The following is a 16,303-nucleotide window of genomic DNA, read 5'->3' on the forward strand; positions in this document are numbered from 1 at the left end:
AGAGGTCGATTCAATGGGCCTCCTCCTTTTTCACTTTCTCTTCGCCATACTCTCCTTTTCCCCAGGAATCTAGAGATTATTTGAAAAACAAAAACCAGGTTGTTTTGAACAGGACAGCACATATTGCTTAGTTTCTCAGTAGGACAGAACTGTGTCTTTTATATTATTATTATTTTTTTTAAGTCCAAATCAGGTATGAGAGGTTGCATTTGGATTCTGGTGCTATCCTCGACTAGTTTAGATTTGAATGAGCAGCATAAACCTTGGCATGGAGATGGGGATCCTTGAGATACATCCAGAGAAGATGCTGGAAACAAAGCTGGTTTCCTGTTTTTCCAATCACCTAGTATGGGGACTTAGAAGAAACAAAAAAACAAAGAAATAAAACAATGATTTTTTAGAGCTGAAAAGCTATGTGCCTCATCTTTCTTGTAAAGTCAAGAATGATGGTTTGATCTCCTTTTGAAGCATATTAGGAGAAGCATTAATCTCCTCTATTTGTTTCCTTGTCACGAAGTTGGGTTAGATTCTTCCACTCCATTTTCTCAGTCACCGAGCCAACTGGATGATTTATTGAAACATTCTTTCCCCCCAAATACCACCATCTGAGTTCATCAGATTTCAGCTTGAATCAGTAACCTATCTAAGTGTTTTCTGCCTGGTGGACTCAGAGTGACCCAGAGGATTCTCAGTCTATTTCTATCCAGGTATGGAGGTGTCTGCTTGGTAAATACCACCCACACACCTGGCATAGCCCGGCATTCTTGTGGGAGCCTGGGCAGAAAGCCCTGGGATTCAGTGGAGCAGAGAGTGAATTCCTCTCCCAGAGGTCACAGAGAAGAGGAAAGAGTTGGCCTGTAACATTTTCCCCAGGCTGCCAGGTGCCACTGCAGTCTCGGAAAGCTTATCCAGGCCAAGGCATGGTCCTTTGCAGCTTCTGCCTGCTCCTGGGTGAGGAGCTTCCAGAGGAAATGAGGAAGGACTCGCATCTTCCCACTTCTCTTCTTTTCCTTTGCCATTTATTTAACATTCTTCCTCTCCACGACATCTTCTCACACTGGCCCTCTGCTTTGTTGACTCTTTTTACTCTGGCTATTAGCCTCAAAGACGGGTTTGTTTTTAGTGCATTCCAAATTTGCATAAATTGTTTATTGTACACATCAACTTGCTTTTGTCATTAATGTAATGTTTTTGCAGTATATCCTCGTCGATACACATAGATCATGTTCTTTCACTTTAATCGAGGTTTCCATATCCATTGTTTGAACATACCACATGTTATCCCTTCCTTTCTTGATGGAAATTTCAATTATTTGTGAACTTAATGAATTCTATTGCATGTATGTTTTAGTATGCAGGTATGAGGGTTTCTTTAGGTGTGGATCAAAAAGTGGAAAGGCTGGTCAGAGGGTATATAGTTGTTAATCTGGATGGCCATGTGCCTGCTAAATTTTGGGGGTTCTATTACCAGGAGAGAGAGAGGGAGGTGAATGTTCAGTGACACTTCCCTTTCAGAGGAGTGCAGTTGCAGAGATTGGCCCTAGGGTACAATAGTACAGACCCTAGGTCCGGGCTCATTACGTAATGTTGAAATGCAATATAAATACTATGTGTTTAAAATGCTGTCAGGACCCTCTTTGGTAGAACCTAGAGCAGAGAAATCGGGGAATCACAGTCAGTAATGCCACCACAGATCAGCGTGCAAAAATCTTGATTCCCCACCCAAAACAGAATCTGTCTCAAGCAGAAGCTTTAGTATACGTTTTTGCTATTATGCACTATGCCATAAAGATATTTGAGCAACAGCGACTAATGCTTATAGCACAAGGCAGAGTATGAATTTGGGTCCAGAGTCATAGACTAAATACATTTTTTTTCCAAAATGTTTTTTTCCTGTCTCCACAGCTTTTTTAGAACATGGAACAAAATGTTAGTTGGAATTAGGTTATAGAGAAAAACTCAATTCCAAGGCCAGGACTATAGTTAAATTGGATCCACAGTCCTCGTTTAGAACCTGGAAGCCATTTGGCTATCTTTGCAGAGTTAGCAATTTGCATTTGTGAAAATGCCCAGGTATTATACCAAAAGATGTTAAACCAATCCAGGTTGTTGGTTTTCTTTGAAAACCTCTTCCAAAAGGACTTGGTGTTCTTTCTGGAATATGACTTAAGCTTTATTTCAGTGAGTTCAGTTTAGCAGGCATTTCTTGAGCACCTATTGTTTACAAACCCTGGTGCTCAGGGATAAAAGGCTGAAAAAAAATGGTGCCTTCCTTTATAGTAGCTCAAAATCTAGTTATTGCAAAACAAAACAAGTTTAATCAAAGCCAAACTATGACACATAGTGAGGTTCAAACAATGGATAGAGAAGGGTAAAGGAGATATACTTATTTCAATTAGGATGACTAAGGAATTTTCCTGAGAGTATGTGGGACTTGAACTGAACATCAGCTCCTGGAAACTAATGAAAATGGCATTCCATTGTCTCTTGACAGAGACCAGTTTCTTTTGCTGTTTGAGGATAGATTCGGGGACACTGGGAAATGCTAATTAGTGCATGTGACTAATGAATCATGCTGACTAATGTGGTCTAAATGGATTGATTCAACAATAAAGAGAACACTGAGAGTCAAGAGTTCAGATCTTGAATTTTACCATGGATGAAGTGTAAATCACTTAGCCTCAGTACTTCTTTTTTGTCAGTTACAATTTGCTCCTGATGAGAATCTAAGTCACCTTGACTAGAAAGTGCTTTACAAACCTTAAGGATAACAGAAAGGCTGAACAGCAGCTCCCAGGACAGGCTTATGCAACCTTGCGGTATTCATAGTACAGACAGAATCAGACTACCACATGCTGCTCCCTAGCCATGCAAAACTTCTATTTCCTCACACATGCCATGCAAACTGACAAACAGTACACTCCACTCACAAAAACTGACAAATAGAGGAGCTTTTGAAAAAATCTTCCTATCTACCTACTGGGGCGTCTGTGTTTCTCTACAACAAATGTCACCACAGAACTAAAAGCTTGCATTGCACACACAGCTCTTTCTCTTTTGACATCTCTCCAGTTAGACTGCTTGAGAACCTGGCCTTCCGTGTCCAGATGTTTACTGAATTCTGAAGGCCTCCCAAAGGGCCCAAGTTCTTTTGTTGCTCTCCAAATCACTTCCCACAGAGACTGACCGATGTCCTGAAGGAGCCCTTCAATAGGGAGGATAAATGGAGGCAGATGAAGACATGACCCCCTGAGGCTCACCCACGTCCACACTAACAAAGGGTCTGAGGCACAACCTTGTAAGGAGCATTTTGGTCAGCAGCGTCCCTTCGAGAGGCCAACTCTCCCCTACAGGGCTGCTTTCAATGGCTACTACCATCCTAGTAGAAGAGTTGGGCTGTGCTAGGTGTTGCACAAAACATCTAAATCATGGTCCCCTGCCTTTGTGAGGACTTCCTGGCGACAGATGGCAGCTGGCTTTCTCAGGGGAAACCTGGGGGTAAAGGAGGAAGCTGAAGAGGGGCTCCTGCTTCTCTGGATGACCTCTTCCCATGCAGTCCAGGAAGACTCCCCTTTTGTCTATAGTTATCGGCATTCAAGCCACACCCGTACTATGTTTCTGAGTGTCTCTGGTTTGTGAGGCCGTTGGATCCCTGCGTAATAGACAGGTAGGTATGTAAATGGATTACTGCTGGAAGGAAAGCTTTATTTAGACTGCTAGTGAGAAGTTCGTACATTTCATGATAACTTTTTTTTTCAAACTTTCTTTTTCTCCTTCTTTTTTTCTTTTTCTCCTTTAGGCCAACAGAGGCCATAAGGACACTATGACCTTTGTCTAAAGCTGATGGGGGCGTGATTTGTGAAATGAAACAGGACTGTGCTGCTTGGAAGAAGGAAATAGAAGCCAACCTAATGGGGATTAATTAGTTGATCGCTGTTGAGATGGTAACAGATTTGCCCCCATACCATTGAGCCAACTATCTCAGACCTGGCAGGGAAGGTGAAGATGAAGAAGCCTTTGTTCAGGTCTCTAGATGGGTGGGGCTGAAGGCTTTGCTGCCATGAGATGTCAACAGCCATAATAATAATAATTTGCACTTATATAGTACCTTTCAACCAGGCACCTCAAAGTGGTTTAACCACATTAATTAATTAAAGCCCACAGTCCCCCTGGGGAGAGGAGGAGGATGACTAACAGGATTTGTAATTACAGGAGAGAACCTTTCCGAATAAAGTATTGTCCACCAAATAAAAAGAGGAGGTGTATAGGAATTGGGGTCTCCAAAGAGTAACTGATTCAGAAATGAAATCATGGAAAGATGGGGGCGGGTGTGGGCGTGGGGGTCTGCTCTTGTGTCAGAGGGAGGTCGACAGGCTCAGAATTCAGTGACAGGTTTGGATCCAACTGAGAAGCGGAACATGTATGGTATTAGTGGCATTTGGAAGGTCATTAGTGACACAACTATTGTGGTGTAAATTCAAGTTTCACTCGTATATTGTGTATAGACCTGCAGAACAAAGAGTGAGATTCATGCAGTATTTAATAAAGGATGAAATGATTTCTTTAGATTTAAAACCCAAAGCTGGGCCAGTCAATTAGCAAATAAATCAATTGGTGACCCATAGGATAATTTAGTCATTTCCAGCAGAACACCCAGTTTACCCCCTCCCACTGCCATGAGGCTTCCCACCAAAGTTTCAAGGCCAGTTTCAGGACAAGGCCTGGGGGCTTCAGCTCCTTCAAAGTCAGGCATCAACTCCTCCCAGCCTTTGGCTTTGGGTCCTCTCCAACCCAAGTCGTTAGTGACCCTGAATTGTCTCCTATATAATCACTTTGTGCCCACTTCCCTTACAGAGGCTTTTAATGTCTTGGAGGCTAGATTTAAGTCTTATTCTATTTTGTGTCTCCTATTGGTGCCCAGCAGAGTGCAGTGCACAAAGTATGTGCAGACTGGTGAACGATTAAGTCCTTTAACATCTCAGTATTTATCGAGCACATACCAAGTGCTAACGAAGGTGAAGCTCAAAAAACAATAGGACGTAAGCCACATCCTATTACAAGGAACTTGTAACTCTATTACAAGGAACTCTACTAACAGTAATATAACACAGAATAAAATAAAGTGACATGATAGATGCGCGTTCATGCCACATGCTGCAAGGGCAAAAGGAGAAACGTTTTATTTGGCGGGAGTGAATCAGGGCAGGTACTTCTGGAGAGCAAGCCATGCTCTGGGCATTGGAAGGCGAGAAGGAGTTTGGTAGACCTAACAGAGGCGGGGGAGGCTGACTTTCCCAACTGTGTTCGTTTGTCTCCCTCTGAGCTAGGTGCATTTTGAGAACTTGTGGTCTTTAGAAGAACATTTGTGAAAACCAAACTGCGTTTTTGCAGCATATTAAATGTAAATTTCCCATGAATTCTCATTACATGTATTGGCTAATTGCAAACATCAAGGGACTGTTTGAGAAGTTAGGAAAGATGTTTTGTTCTCTGTAAGTATCAATTCGGTTTCTCTCCACTTTCACTGTCCACCAAGAAAGAAAAGCTAAACAATTCACACATTAAAACAGGGTACTCAAAAGTATCTGAAAAAGGTACAAGGGAAATACACCCCAATCACACATGTCAAAGATTAGATGGCTTCCTCCTTGAGACTATTTATTGGATTCCTGTAAACACTAAGATGGTGCTCTACACCTAACAACTGACAAATCTGTCTGCATACTCGCCTGCTCCAAGGCCCACCTTTTCACTACAAACCATGCTGCCACGGCAGAACCTAAGCTCTGCCTTTGCATTGTGCCAGTATTTATTGTTATTGCATGCCTGACACACACTGTACATGCATACGCTTACCCAATCTCCTAAGAGTCTCGAAAGGTACAACTTTGTATCATTCCTTCTTTAGAGGTGAGGAACAAGGCTAGAAAAGTCGTTTTTTGCTAGAAGGTGATAGAATGTGGATTTGAAGCCAGGCAGCCTTGCTCCTTCCTCTCTCATTCCTCACCCATGTAATATTTCTGTTTGTATAGATTACAACCTACCTGGGGCATCCTCAATTCACGAAAGTACTCAGCACAAAACTATACACATAATAGGAGCTTAATGAACATTTTCCCTAATAAAAGAATCACCAGAGCAATACCAGTGATTTGATCTTCCACTGGGAGAAGTGGCTGCAGAAAGCCTGGACAGTGGTGCTGAGAATATGTCAGAATATGTCTTCTCTTTTCATCATTATTAAAGATTAAGAGACACATACAGGAAGGTTGCCCCAGGGAATGATCATAAGGAAGAAAACATAGGTGGTATTCATGAGCTGAGAACCTACCACACTGTTACCACCCATGAGATGCTAGTGAAGCATCTTGTATTGTTAATTACTTTTATCGAACTTGGATGCAATGCAGTTTTTTCCATTGGTATGTGTGTACATATACATAAGTATGACAGAGTCCACCTTTGTCTCCCTAGTTGTGCTAGCTTCCTAGCTACTCTGTTGACGTGCTGTAGTCCTGGCGAAGCCTCGGGAGTGCGTGGTCCCTATCAGCCCCGCACAGAGTGCACATTTCTGGGTTAACCCAAAACTGCTGAACTCTATGCATAGTGTCTTTTATGTTGTAGGTTGGGAGCCAAGTTACTGCTCAGAGACAGAATTGTAAAAGTTTGTCCAGCAAAACCAGACTTGCCAAATGACAATTCTAGAGATGAGAGATGAGGATGAGGAAATAGGGGTAAGGGGAATGAAGGCAAGTGGAAGTGCAAAATATCAGATTTTGACCTAAAATACTATGGTCTTAAACAGTTGAGAGTGTCAATTTTTCCCAAGATTTGGTTCTAATATCACCATCACTTCTGTCCTGTGGCTGTGAAAGGACTTTCTTTATTCCACTCAGAAGAGGCCTCTTTTGCTCAAATGGAAGGAAGAAGCCCATCGCACTTCTCAGATGAATATCCTAAGTGTTGGAGAGAACACATTGCCTACTTCTCTGAATTTCAGCAAGGAGAAGGTTCAGATGGAGCACAAGTTCTCCAGAACTTCAAATAGCTCTGGAAGGAGAGACCAATTAATAGTGGGCATACATCAGGACAGGCTTGGTTTTGCTGCCTTAACAAACAACCCCCACAAAAATCTCAGTGCCTTAAAGTCTGTGCATGTCTGAGAGACCCTCATAGGATGCCGTCTCTCCATGTGACGACTCAGTGTTTCATTTCAGGATCAAGCACTTCCACAGCTGCCACAGTGGGGGCAGTGCGGGGACCGGGTCATGCCCTGGCACTTTAAGTACTTCTCCCAAGGAACAACACACATCTCCTCTCTCATGGCCAAGCAGCCATGTGGCCACTTCCAGCTCCAAGGAAGTGGAAAGTACAAACCCCCACCTGACCCCTGTATTTGGAAGGGAAGGAGAACTGGATATTAATGAACATTTGTAATGTCTGCCACGTACGGCTAGACCCAGTGAGCTGGCAGATGCCTCCTTCTTTCACATTCACACCTTTTAATGGGCATATATTAAAAACGTATGGGCTAGTATTAAAGAAGGAAGACCAAAAGGTACTGCTGCCCATTTGAGACTACAGGGCACCTTTTTGAGAAAGAATAGCCAGGGAAATCCAGTTAACTCTGGGTACTTTTCCCTAGCAGCTACCAGGCACTAGTAATGCCGAGAAAGGATTATGGGTTGGAGAGAGCCATGGCCTGACTTCAGTAACGCATCTAAGATGGAGCGACCCATTCTGAGTTGCCCAGAACCATCATGCTTTGTGTGAAAAGGCTTCTGGAAGTGTGCCCTTCCACCTCCATTCCTCCCCCTTGTTACCAGACATGATTCGAATTCCCTCTAAGCCCTGTGTCTTTTCCAAAACGCAGCTCTCCCGGCAGCAGCAGAGAGAGAGAGGGAAAGAGAAAGGGGGAAAAAAACTTTCCCTTATTATTCTTCCAATAATGAATTCCTGTCCTGAGTGTGCAGCTTCCATGTGTTTTCAGTCAAGTGCTGATGGCAGCCTTGCCAGAGGACATTTCCAAGAGGCTGTGGACATAACAGATGAGGGTTCGTATTGACAAGAGCTGCTCTCGGTTTTCCTTCCAGTTTAGCCCTCCTGAGCCCTGAAATCGGAGATGAGAAATGATTCACAAGATCTTGGTAGTGAACAAACATGGCTGCCACACCTCTTTGCTCCTTTTAACTAAGTAAAAAGTCAGGCTTTTAAAGCTTCTCTCCGAGATATTTGTAGAGCTGGATCTTAATAACTTAAAAAGGACTTAACTTTCTCAGGCCAGACCAGTTCTTTGTAGATGCCAAGACCTCCTGTACTCAGGACTCAAATATAGTCTTGGCTTACCCTGACATCATAAAAACAAAGGGAGAAATAAGGTCACACCATTTCCTGCCTAAAAACCTAATTTCAAGTACACGAGATGCTTCCAAGTAAGCAAGTAAACACAGTAGGCCGCATTTGCTAAGGGATCTGCCTCCTCGTTCTCCCCAAAGAAAATGTCTTCAGATAATAATTCAGTTTCAAATGCACTGCACAGAACTTGTACAAACTGTTAGTTATGGTTGGGTACTTTTCATTAAGAAAAATCTTATATACCACAGATAAAAGGGGACAGGTGTTGTTAAGGATATAGGAGGCCAGAATTGAAAGCCTTTAGGAGTAGAGGCAACCCTCAGGATTCCTTACCTTGGAGTCTCTGCTTCTCTCTGCATTTCTACCCAATGCTACTCTCTCTCCCAGCAGGTGTGCCCTAGAGACTGTTGTTCTGCTTATGGAAAGCTTGGCCTTGCATGTGCCTCATCCTGGTTTCTTGAGCTCTTCTCTGTACACCTCAGCCTTTCAACTTCAGTTCCCATTGGCTTTTTTCCTTGGTATTTCCTAGTTAAAATTCCTAAGAGAGACTCTCATTGGCTCAGGGTCATCTTATTGTTTTGTCTCAGATAACATCATTGGTCACTAGCCAGCCAGCCAGTTGTGGGCTGAGGGAGGAGCTGGAAGCGTGGCTGCCAAAGCAGCGGGAGATGTGGGCAAAGCAGCTCCCACGAGGGAGCTGTGAGAGGACGAGACAGTGGTAAAAGCCCCAGTGCACTATATGTACACTTAACTGGACTGCTGCAAGGACACTTATTCTCTCTCTTGCTTCCTTCTCCCCTTCTTATCACTACAGACTTGGTCTCCCCTGTCACAGCCTAGTCCTCCATCACTGCTCATCTCTCAACCCCTAACTCCAGTACCCTGCTTCTAACCTTGCCGAAGTGCCCATATCATAGAGGTATAGGACTAGTGAGTGGGAAGGAAGAGCTCTTAAAATTTATTTGAGGAAATAAGAAGGATTGGGGAAGTTGTGGTGTGGAAGGAAGAATGGAAATAAAACCCTTTTTTGAGTAAAGAAAATCCCATTCTCACCGTGGGACCCAAGTACCTTTCTCCTTTCTCCCAATCTTTGGAGCAGTTTCTCTTTCCTCAAAGCTACACATCAGCAGAAGCAGGAGAAACTTTCATTGAGGAACCCTGACTGACCAGAGTGGGAACATATTCTAGCTCCACTCTGCCCCCGGGACCTTCCTCTGATGCCTTCAAAGATCCCTAGTCCCGGTCCCAGACCCTTGCATTCCCTAGGCATCGACCCTCGGGTTTCATGGAGCCCTGGGCCCAGATCTTGGAATAACAAGTCCCAAGCGATTTACTTTCAAACTAAGGTTTGGAACACAAATGAAGGACTCTATTTAGATAAAGTCTTTGCCAACCGTGTTCTCTCAAGATGCCCAAAGCTCTTTATTGGTAGTTTTCATTAATATTCATGACATTTTTGGAGAACTGTTTATGCATGATGTTTCCCTCTTTCAATGAGTCAGAGAAGCTTTGTCTGAATCCATACATCAGTGAGAGGACTAGGGGAGAAATTGAATATGATATTAGGCTTTGCCTTTTACTCATTAGAGAGCATTGCCTTTATAACCCATCGGATGATTAAAAGGCCAGCCCATATCATCTCCATTCAAATTTCAGTATTTCCATATCCTTTTCAGTGGACATGAGGCCAGAAGTGAATCAGAGGCAAATCTAAACAATCCTGTATTGCCCTGCCCTTTCCTGACCTCTGAGTATGTCAGTATTGATTAAATCATCGGTCAGACCTTGTCCTATGACTGACATTTTTATCTACTGACTAAAATTGCAGTTTCCCTGGGAGCCTATGATGGCAGAGCAGGTAATTCTTACAGTGTTTCTAAACCTGCTGCTGTGGGATTCTAGGGCTAGTACCTCTGGATCACTTCCAGACCTCTGCTTATTCCATTTAGAATTTGAAGTTGAGGTCTGTTGCCATTGGCTGTCTCTGGGATCTGAGAACCCATCTGGGGGTTGTCCAGCCTCTCTCTGCAAACACCGTCATCCCAACTCCTGAGTCATTACCATTTCAGCATCTTGAAAATTGATGCAAAGATGGAGCAGAAGCCACTTTGGCTTTCTCCCAGTTCTCTAGGCCCCTCTGGGGTTAATCGGCAGCCACCCATCTTTGTGTTAATAACATAAGCCTCTCTAACTAGAACACCTGGAGGAAACCCATAGGAAGGCTTAAAGTGAAGCCAGTTTTGCAGTAATTATTCTCACCATCACTCTGTTTAAGCTGGACTCAGACTTTCCAGACAAAAATAGCTTGCTAGCCCTAACCAACTAGCTGGACAGAACTGTTGTTCTCAATGCTCCTTAAGCCAGCTTGGTTTTTACAATACTTTTCATACATCTCAGCTTCAACGTCTTCTATGTGTTGAACTTCAGGCAACACCTCCCTACTCTCTGGTGCATGGGGTTTAGTGAGATGTCCTGGGTATATCTCCCTGGTGGAATTCTTCAGTGGTATCTTCCCAGCCCTTTCCCCACCCTCCAGCCCATCCCGATGGTGTTGCTCATATCACTGGAGAAATAATATACCTTCTTAACTGGAATTACTGGCAACCCTCTTAGTAACTGACCCAAATGGCTTTGGTTGTTAGGTGATTGCTGTTCAGAGGAAAGGGACTGGGGGCTTGGAGGTGGAAAGGGTGGGTGAGGAATACGGGGGAAACAGTTCCCTGCTTTATTAGTCTGCTAAGCAAGGCTGCCATTACAGAGTACCACAGATTAGCTTAAGCGACAGAAATTTTTTTTCTCTCCATTCTGGAGGCTAAAAGTCCAAGATCAAGGTGCTGGTAGGTTGGGCTTCTCTTGAGACCACTCTCCGTGGTACGTAGATGGACACCGTATTGTGTCCTCACGTGGTCTTTCCTTCGCACGTGCTCCTAGTGTCTCTTCCACTTGTAAACGCTCCGATCTTATTGAGTTAGAGTTTTGCTTCTAAGACTCCGTTTAACTTTAATTACCTCTTTTTAAAGTCCCTCTCTCCACATATAGTCATATTAGGAGTTAGGGCTTTCATATATGAATTTGGGAGGGGCGCGATTCAGTCCATAACGTCTGCTATAACTCTGTTTTCCTCAGCATATCATCTCCCAACTTCTGATGCTGCCCTTCTAATCCCAAGTAGAAGAAAAGTAGATATTGGTCAAGAAATGGTAGGTGTGATTCTGTGCGGTTAGTTTGAGAATGGCTAAGCTAGGTAGCGAGGGTGCCTGAGATAGAAAAGCTGAGGGATGGATGGATGGATGGATGGATACATGAAGAGATGGTTAGACGAATAGACAGATGGATAAATATATGGCTTAGGTAGTGCATTGATGGCTCCAAGGCAGACATTATTCTATTTATTTGAAGTTGTAGCTTTTTATAGTGCAGGGATCGCAAGCACAAATGTTCATGTTAGACAGATAACAGAGTTGTAAAAGGAGACCAGTTTGCAATAATAGAGAGTAATGGGGACTGTGACAAATTGGAAAGAATATGCCTTTCCTAAAGGGGCAGCTACTCAGCTCTAGCCAACTGTTACTTTGTGGGATGCCAGCCTAATGATGCCAGAACTGATTTTTCAAGAAAAGCTAGAAATCTGGATTTTTCAAATGAGATCTTTTTTAAAATAAATCTTTAAATTATGGCAACTAATTCAAAATTTGTAAGATACTGCGTGGACCAAATAAACACACTTACAGTTTGAATGAACCCTGAAGGCTGCCAGATTTCCATTCCCGGAATATTAGAAAGACATCTATAATGCCGTCACACAAGAATGTAGGTGTTTAAGAGCTCGGGCTCGTGAGTACACTGCCTGGGTTCGTATTCCAGCCCACCGCTTGCTAGTTTTGTAATCTTGAGCAAGTTATACATGTGACTCAGTTGTTGTAAGGATGAAATTAGTTAATACACGTAGCAGCCTAGAGCAATGCCTGCTGCCTAATAAGAAAGCAATAACTGAGCCTGCATTATAGGGTGGTATCACTAACGCTCTTGGTCTCCTCATCTGTAAAGTGGGGACAACACTTGCCTTACCCATCCCCCAAAGGAAAAGAAGAATATGTATGAAAGGGCTTGCGGAAGTGTGCATGTTGCTAAGCAACACTATGTGTTACATTTGTTACTGTTCCTAGAGGAGGCTCAGCCTTGCCCAGTGCAGGGCTGGGAGTCCCTAGCAGAAGGAGGAGGACAGCAGTAACTAGAACCCATCCTTTTTGGTGCCAAAGGTCATGTGGCTGTTTTGCTATTCTTAGAATTTGGTGAGTTTTTCTTTTCTTATTATGAAAATTATAAGCATTCAGAAAAGTAGAGAGAATAGTATAACAAACACCCAAGTTCCCTATCTAGATTCAATAATTGTTTACATTTGCCATATGCTTCATCACAGCGAGTGTTCCTGGCAGAGGTGTAGGATGGAATGTAGAAGAGATGCAGTAAGGAAACTGGGAGGATGCCTGGAGGCATAAAGGTACCTAAAGGAAGAGCTGAGAGTTTTAACTACCTCAAGGACTCTTTAGTTTTACAGGAAAGCAAGACCCAGACAGCTGTAGGTGGTTCTTTTTTGGGTAGAACCCTAAAGAAGGGATTTTTGTGCAGAAGTTTCTTATAAATGTTATATTCTCAACACCTTAAAGTGGAATAAACTGAGAGATAGAACTTTTATTTATAAGGTTTTCATTCATTGTTATTTTTAAAGTTTATTTTTTATTTTTGCAAGGAGAATATATTCATGTGTTGCTTATGTAATTTAAAATGTTAAAAAAATGTTTAAAGGGCCTTTCAGTGTGGAAATGTGTCTGTCATAAAGAACTCAGGAGTTATAACCGTGGCGGATCCTTGAGAAGCCCAGTAAAATCATGGTGATAAAAAGACATGTTGATCACTGAAAATGAAAGGTTTTAGGAGCAGAAATACTCAGATTCAAGGAAAGTATAAAGGGCTCTTTTTGTTAAAGTATTTAAAAGAGACTCTAAGACATATTGCCCCATTTCTCAGCTTTAGCTATTACTGCATTTAAATGCAAAGGCTTCTCCCTGGAAAGGATGTCTTACAACAGGAAAGCAACTAAACGTTGCTTTAAAATTCTATTATTCAGACCCTTCATTAATTTAAGCTGACATTCCTTCTCAATTGGGGCAAATCATCAAAGCCTTATTGTATTGAGAACCTTGAATTCAGCAACAAAGACTGTAGGGTTTGGAGGGAATTGGGGAGGGGGAGAGGGAGGGGGGACAGCTCCCAAAGCCCAAAGAAAGGGAGTGGGGAAGGTGGGGGTGGGGGGGACGTGTTGGAGGAGGGTGAGAGGGAAAGACTGGAGGCCTAAGAGGCAAAGGGGAGAGGCGAGGAGTTAGGAAAGCAGAGAGAAACTGTGAAAGGGTTGTGTTAGAAGGCAGGGGAGAAGGGCTTAGAGGGGCCCTGTGCCTCAAAGCTGCTCCTCAAGCCTCTGCTAATCAACACGGTGGAAGCTGAGCCAGCCTGCAACTTTGCCCTCACAAATTTTTCTCCAGAGTAAGGATAAAAAGGGAGATAGGGAACACATTTCCGTATCTTCCTTCATTCAGATGCCTCTTGAAATCTCTGCCTGTAGATCCCTGCCCAGCAATACAGTACCTGGCAAGAAGTCTGCCCCATAGGCCTGGAGCCTGAAACCCCAACCCCTGTCATCAGTCATGACTGGCCCAGTTGCACCTCCACCCCCAGCCTCCAGCAGGACAGCCTCTTCCTTTCTGGTGTGATTTACTGTTGGATATAAGATGTGAGATGTACTAGGTAGACTGTATCAGGTTCATTGTTGAGGCATAAGGCAAGGAAGGTCTTTTGAAATGTGGGTAAATCATTCATAAGCTTTTATTGAGCATCTATATTTATAACTAGAAAAAAATAAGAATTGTAGAGTGAACTTTAAAGCCTCAGAGAAAGCTGGGTTTTTCAATATGTAGCTTTAATAAATAAAATGCTAATTTCAAAAACCAAAGTAGTACCTGATCGTCTTTCCTCTGCACTGAAAAAGCCCTCAAGGACACGAGAAACTCACTCAGACACTGTGGGGCCCACAGCTCCTGGTGTCCAGCAACCCATCCGGGACCACGTCGGCGGAGGCCACAGGACACCAGTCCCCCAGCCCCCACCTTCCAGCTCTGTGCCCGCAAAGAAGTCCTGTGACCTCCCTCAGTCACAATTTCCCAAAATGTAAAACAGGAATAGACATAATCGGCCCAGTCTTCATCCCCAGGAACCCACGAGGATGACGACACAGAGGAGTAGGAGGTTTTCCCACCTTCAGTGGCAGGCTGAACCTGGGCTACTGCAATGACCCATTCCCCAATTTTAAGACATGAATCAGATCATGCTATTCCTCTGCTCAAAACCCCTAAGTGACTCCCTTTTTACTCAGACTGAAAGCAAAGGCCCTCTGCTGTCCTGGGAAGCCCGACGTGCCCAGCAGCGCCTGTCCCAGAGCTGTCCCGTCTCCTAGTGCTCCCCCATGGCCCACTTGCCGTGGCCACGCGGGGCTCAGTGTTGTTCCTCCTGTCGCCAGGCACCCTCCCCCCTCAGAGCCTTGGCACTTCTGAAGCCTTTGCTGGGATACGTTTCCCCGAGATAGTCCCATAGCTGACACCTTCACCTCCTTCCCCAGATATTGGCATGACTCCATCACCTCTTAAGTTTTTGCTAAAATGTCGCCTTCTCCTTGAGACCTGCCCTTTTAAATTGCCGCCCACTCTCCTTACCCCCATTCTGCTCTCCGTTTACTTTCCCAAAGCGCTCACCACCGTGCAGCATAATAAATAACTCACTGTACTTATCATTCATTGTGTGTCCTCACTGCTACTGTACAAGCTCTGGAGGGCAGACATCTTTAATTTGTTCACCGAGTGTCCTGAACATCTAGAGCAGTGCCAGGCACATCATGGACTCTCAATAAATAGGATCTTTCTCAGAAGAAACCGATCAAAGAAGGGCAGCTTGAGCTTTAGGGAATATGAGTCCAGATCTTTCCCACCATCATTGCAGACTCTCTATGGAATAACTCTTGCTCCGATGGGTAAGTTTTGAAAGCTACTGACATTCTTTCTCATGTGCAAAACCAGTTTTGAAATTATAAAGTGTTGTGCAATGTCAGGTCCAAAAGCCTGGCACGATATCCACAGCAGGTGCCCAGTTGGTAGAGAGGGTTGGAAGGGAGCAAAGGACTGGATCCTTGCTGTCATTCAGGTCTCAGCTCAACCATCACCAACCGCTCGGCAAAGCCTTACCTGTCTAGCTCCTCTTTGTTCCACATTGTAATGATTTTAGGCTGGAAAAAAAATTTATAAGGACGTCTGTTGAACAGATACTATATGCTGAATAGTGTCTGTGCCCAGTTCACTACATAAGTGATGTACCTGTCAGCCCTTTACCAGGCCTGGCTTATATAAGGTGCTCAATAAATGCTCACTTGTTTCCCTAGCCACCTTCTGAGGCAGATACCATTAACCTCATCTTACAAGTGAGGAACTAAGGTTCAGGTTTAAGAAGGCCTTGCTTAATGTTGTCATACAACCTGTGAGTGGCAGAGCACAGATTTCAGTTCTACTCAGCCACACTCAGTCACTCTGGTTCCGAGAGAGAGAGTTTGCATAAGACCATTTCTCCAGACTTCCCTCAAGTAGATTTGTCTCCTGGCCGCACCAGGACATGAAGGGAGGGCTGTGTTTTTTCTCCCTGGCTTTCTCTTCTCCACCAGGGCTCACTTGCTCTCTTCGTACAGTTAGCTCACCTGGAGGGGTCTCTGCCACCTCTTGATTAATGGGCCTGCCTTTCTCACCCTCCCTGGCTGGATAACCCCAGAGTTAGTGGTGGTTCATCTTGAATCATAAATCAGGTTCTGAAAGACTTTGCAACTCTGTGCTCGAAATCTCCCTAGAAGTCAAAT

At 43.8% G+C, this 16,303-nt stretch overlaps 1 protein-coding gene across 6 annotated transcripts in view; it reads left to right on the forward strand.

Annotated features, from left to right (window-relative positions):
* RAD51B (RAD51 paralog B) overlaps window positions 1–16,303 on the forward strand; it is a 556,279-nt gene that overhangs the window by 474,571 nt on the left and 65,405 nt on the right. For 5 of the 6 annotated variants that reach the window (XM_036238433.1, XM_036238436.1, XM_016131217.2 and 2 more), the window contains one exon: window positions 3,800–4,271. The exons of the other annotated variant lie outside the window; for it this stretch is intronic. In XM_036238433.1, coding sequence (XP_036094326.1) covers window positions 3,800–3,816 — 17 coding nt within the window. In that variant the 3' untranslated portion in view covers window positions 3,817–4,271. Of the gene's footprint in view, window positions 1–3,799; window positions 4,272–16,303 lie in introns of those variants that run through there. 6 annotated transcript variants of the gene reach the window in all.

Source organism: Rousettus aegyptiacus, unplaced genomic scaffold (assembly GCF_014176215.1).
Source record: "Rousettus aegyptiacus isolate mRouAeg1 unplaced genomic scaffold, mRouAeg1.p scaffold_m13_p_3, whole genome shotgun sequence".
NCBI lineage: Eukaryota > Metazoa > Chordata > Mammalia > Chiroptera > Pteropodidae > Rousettus > Rousettus aegyptiacus.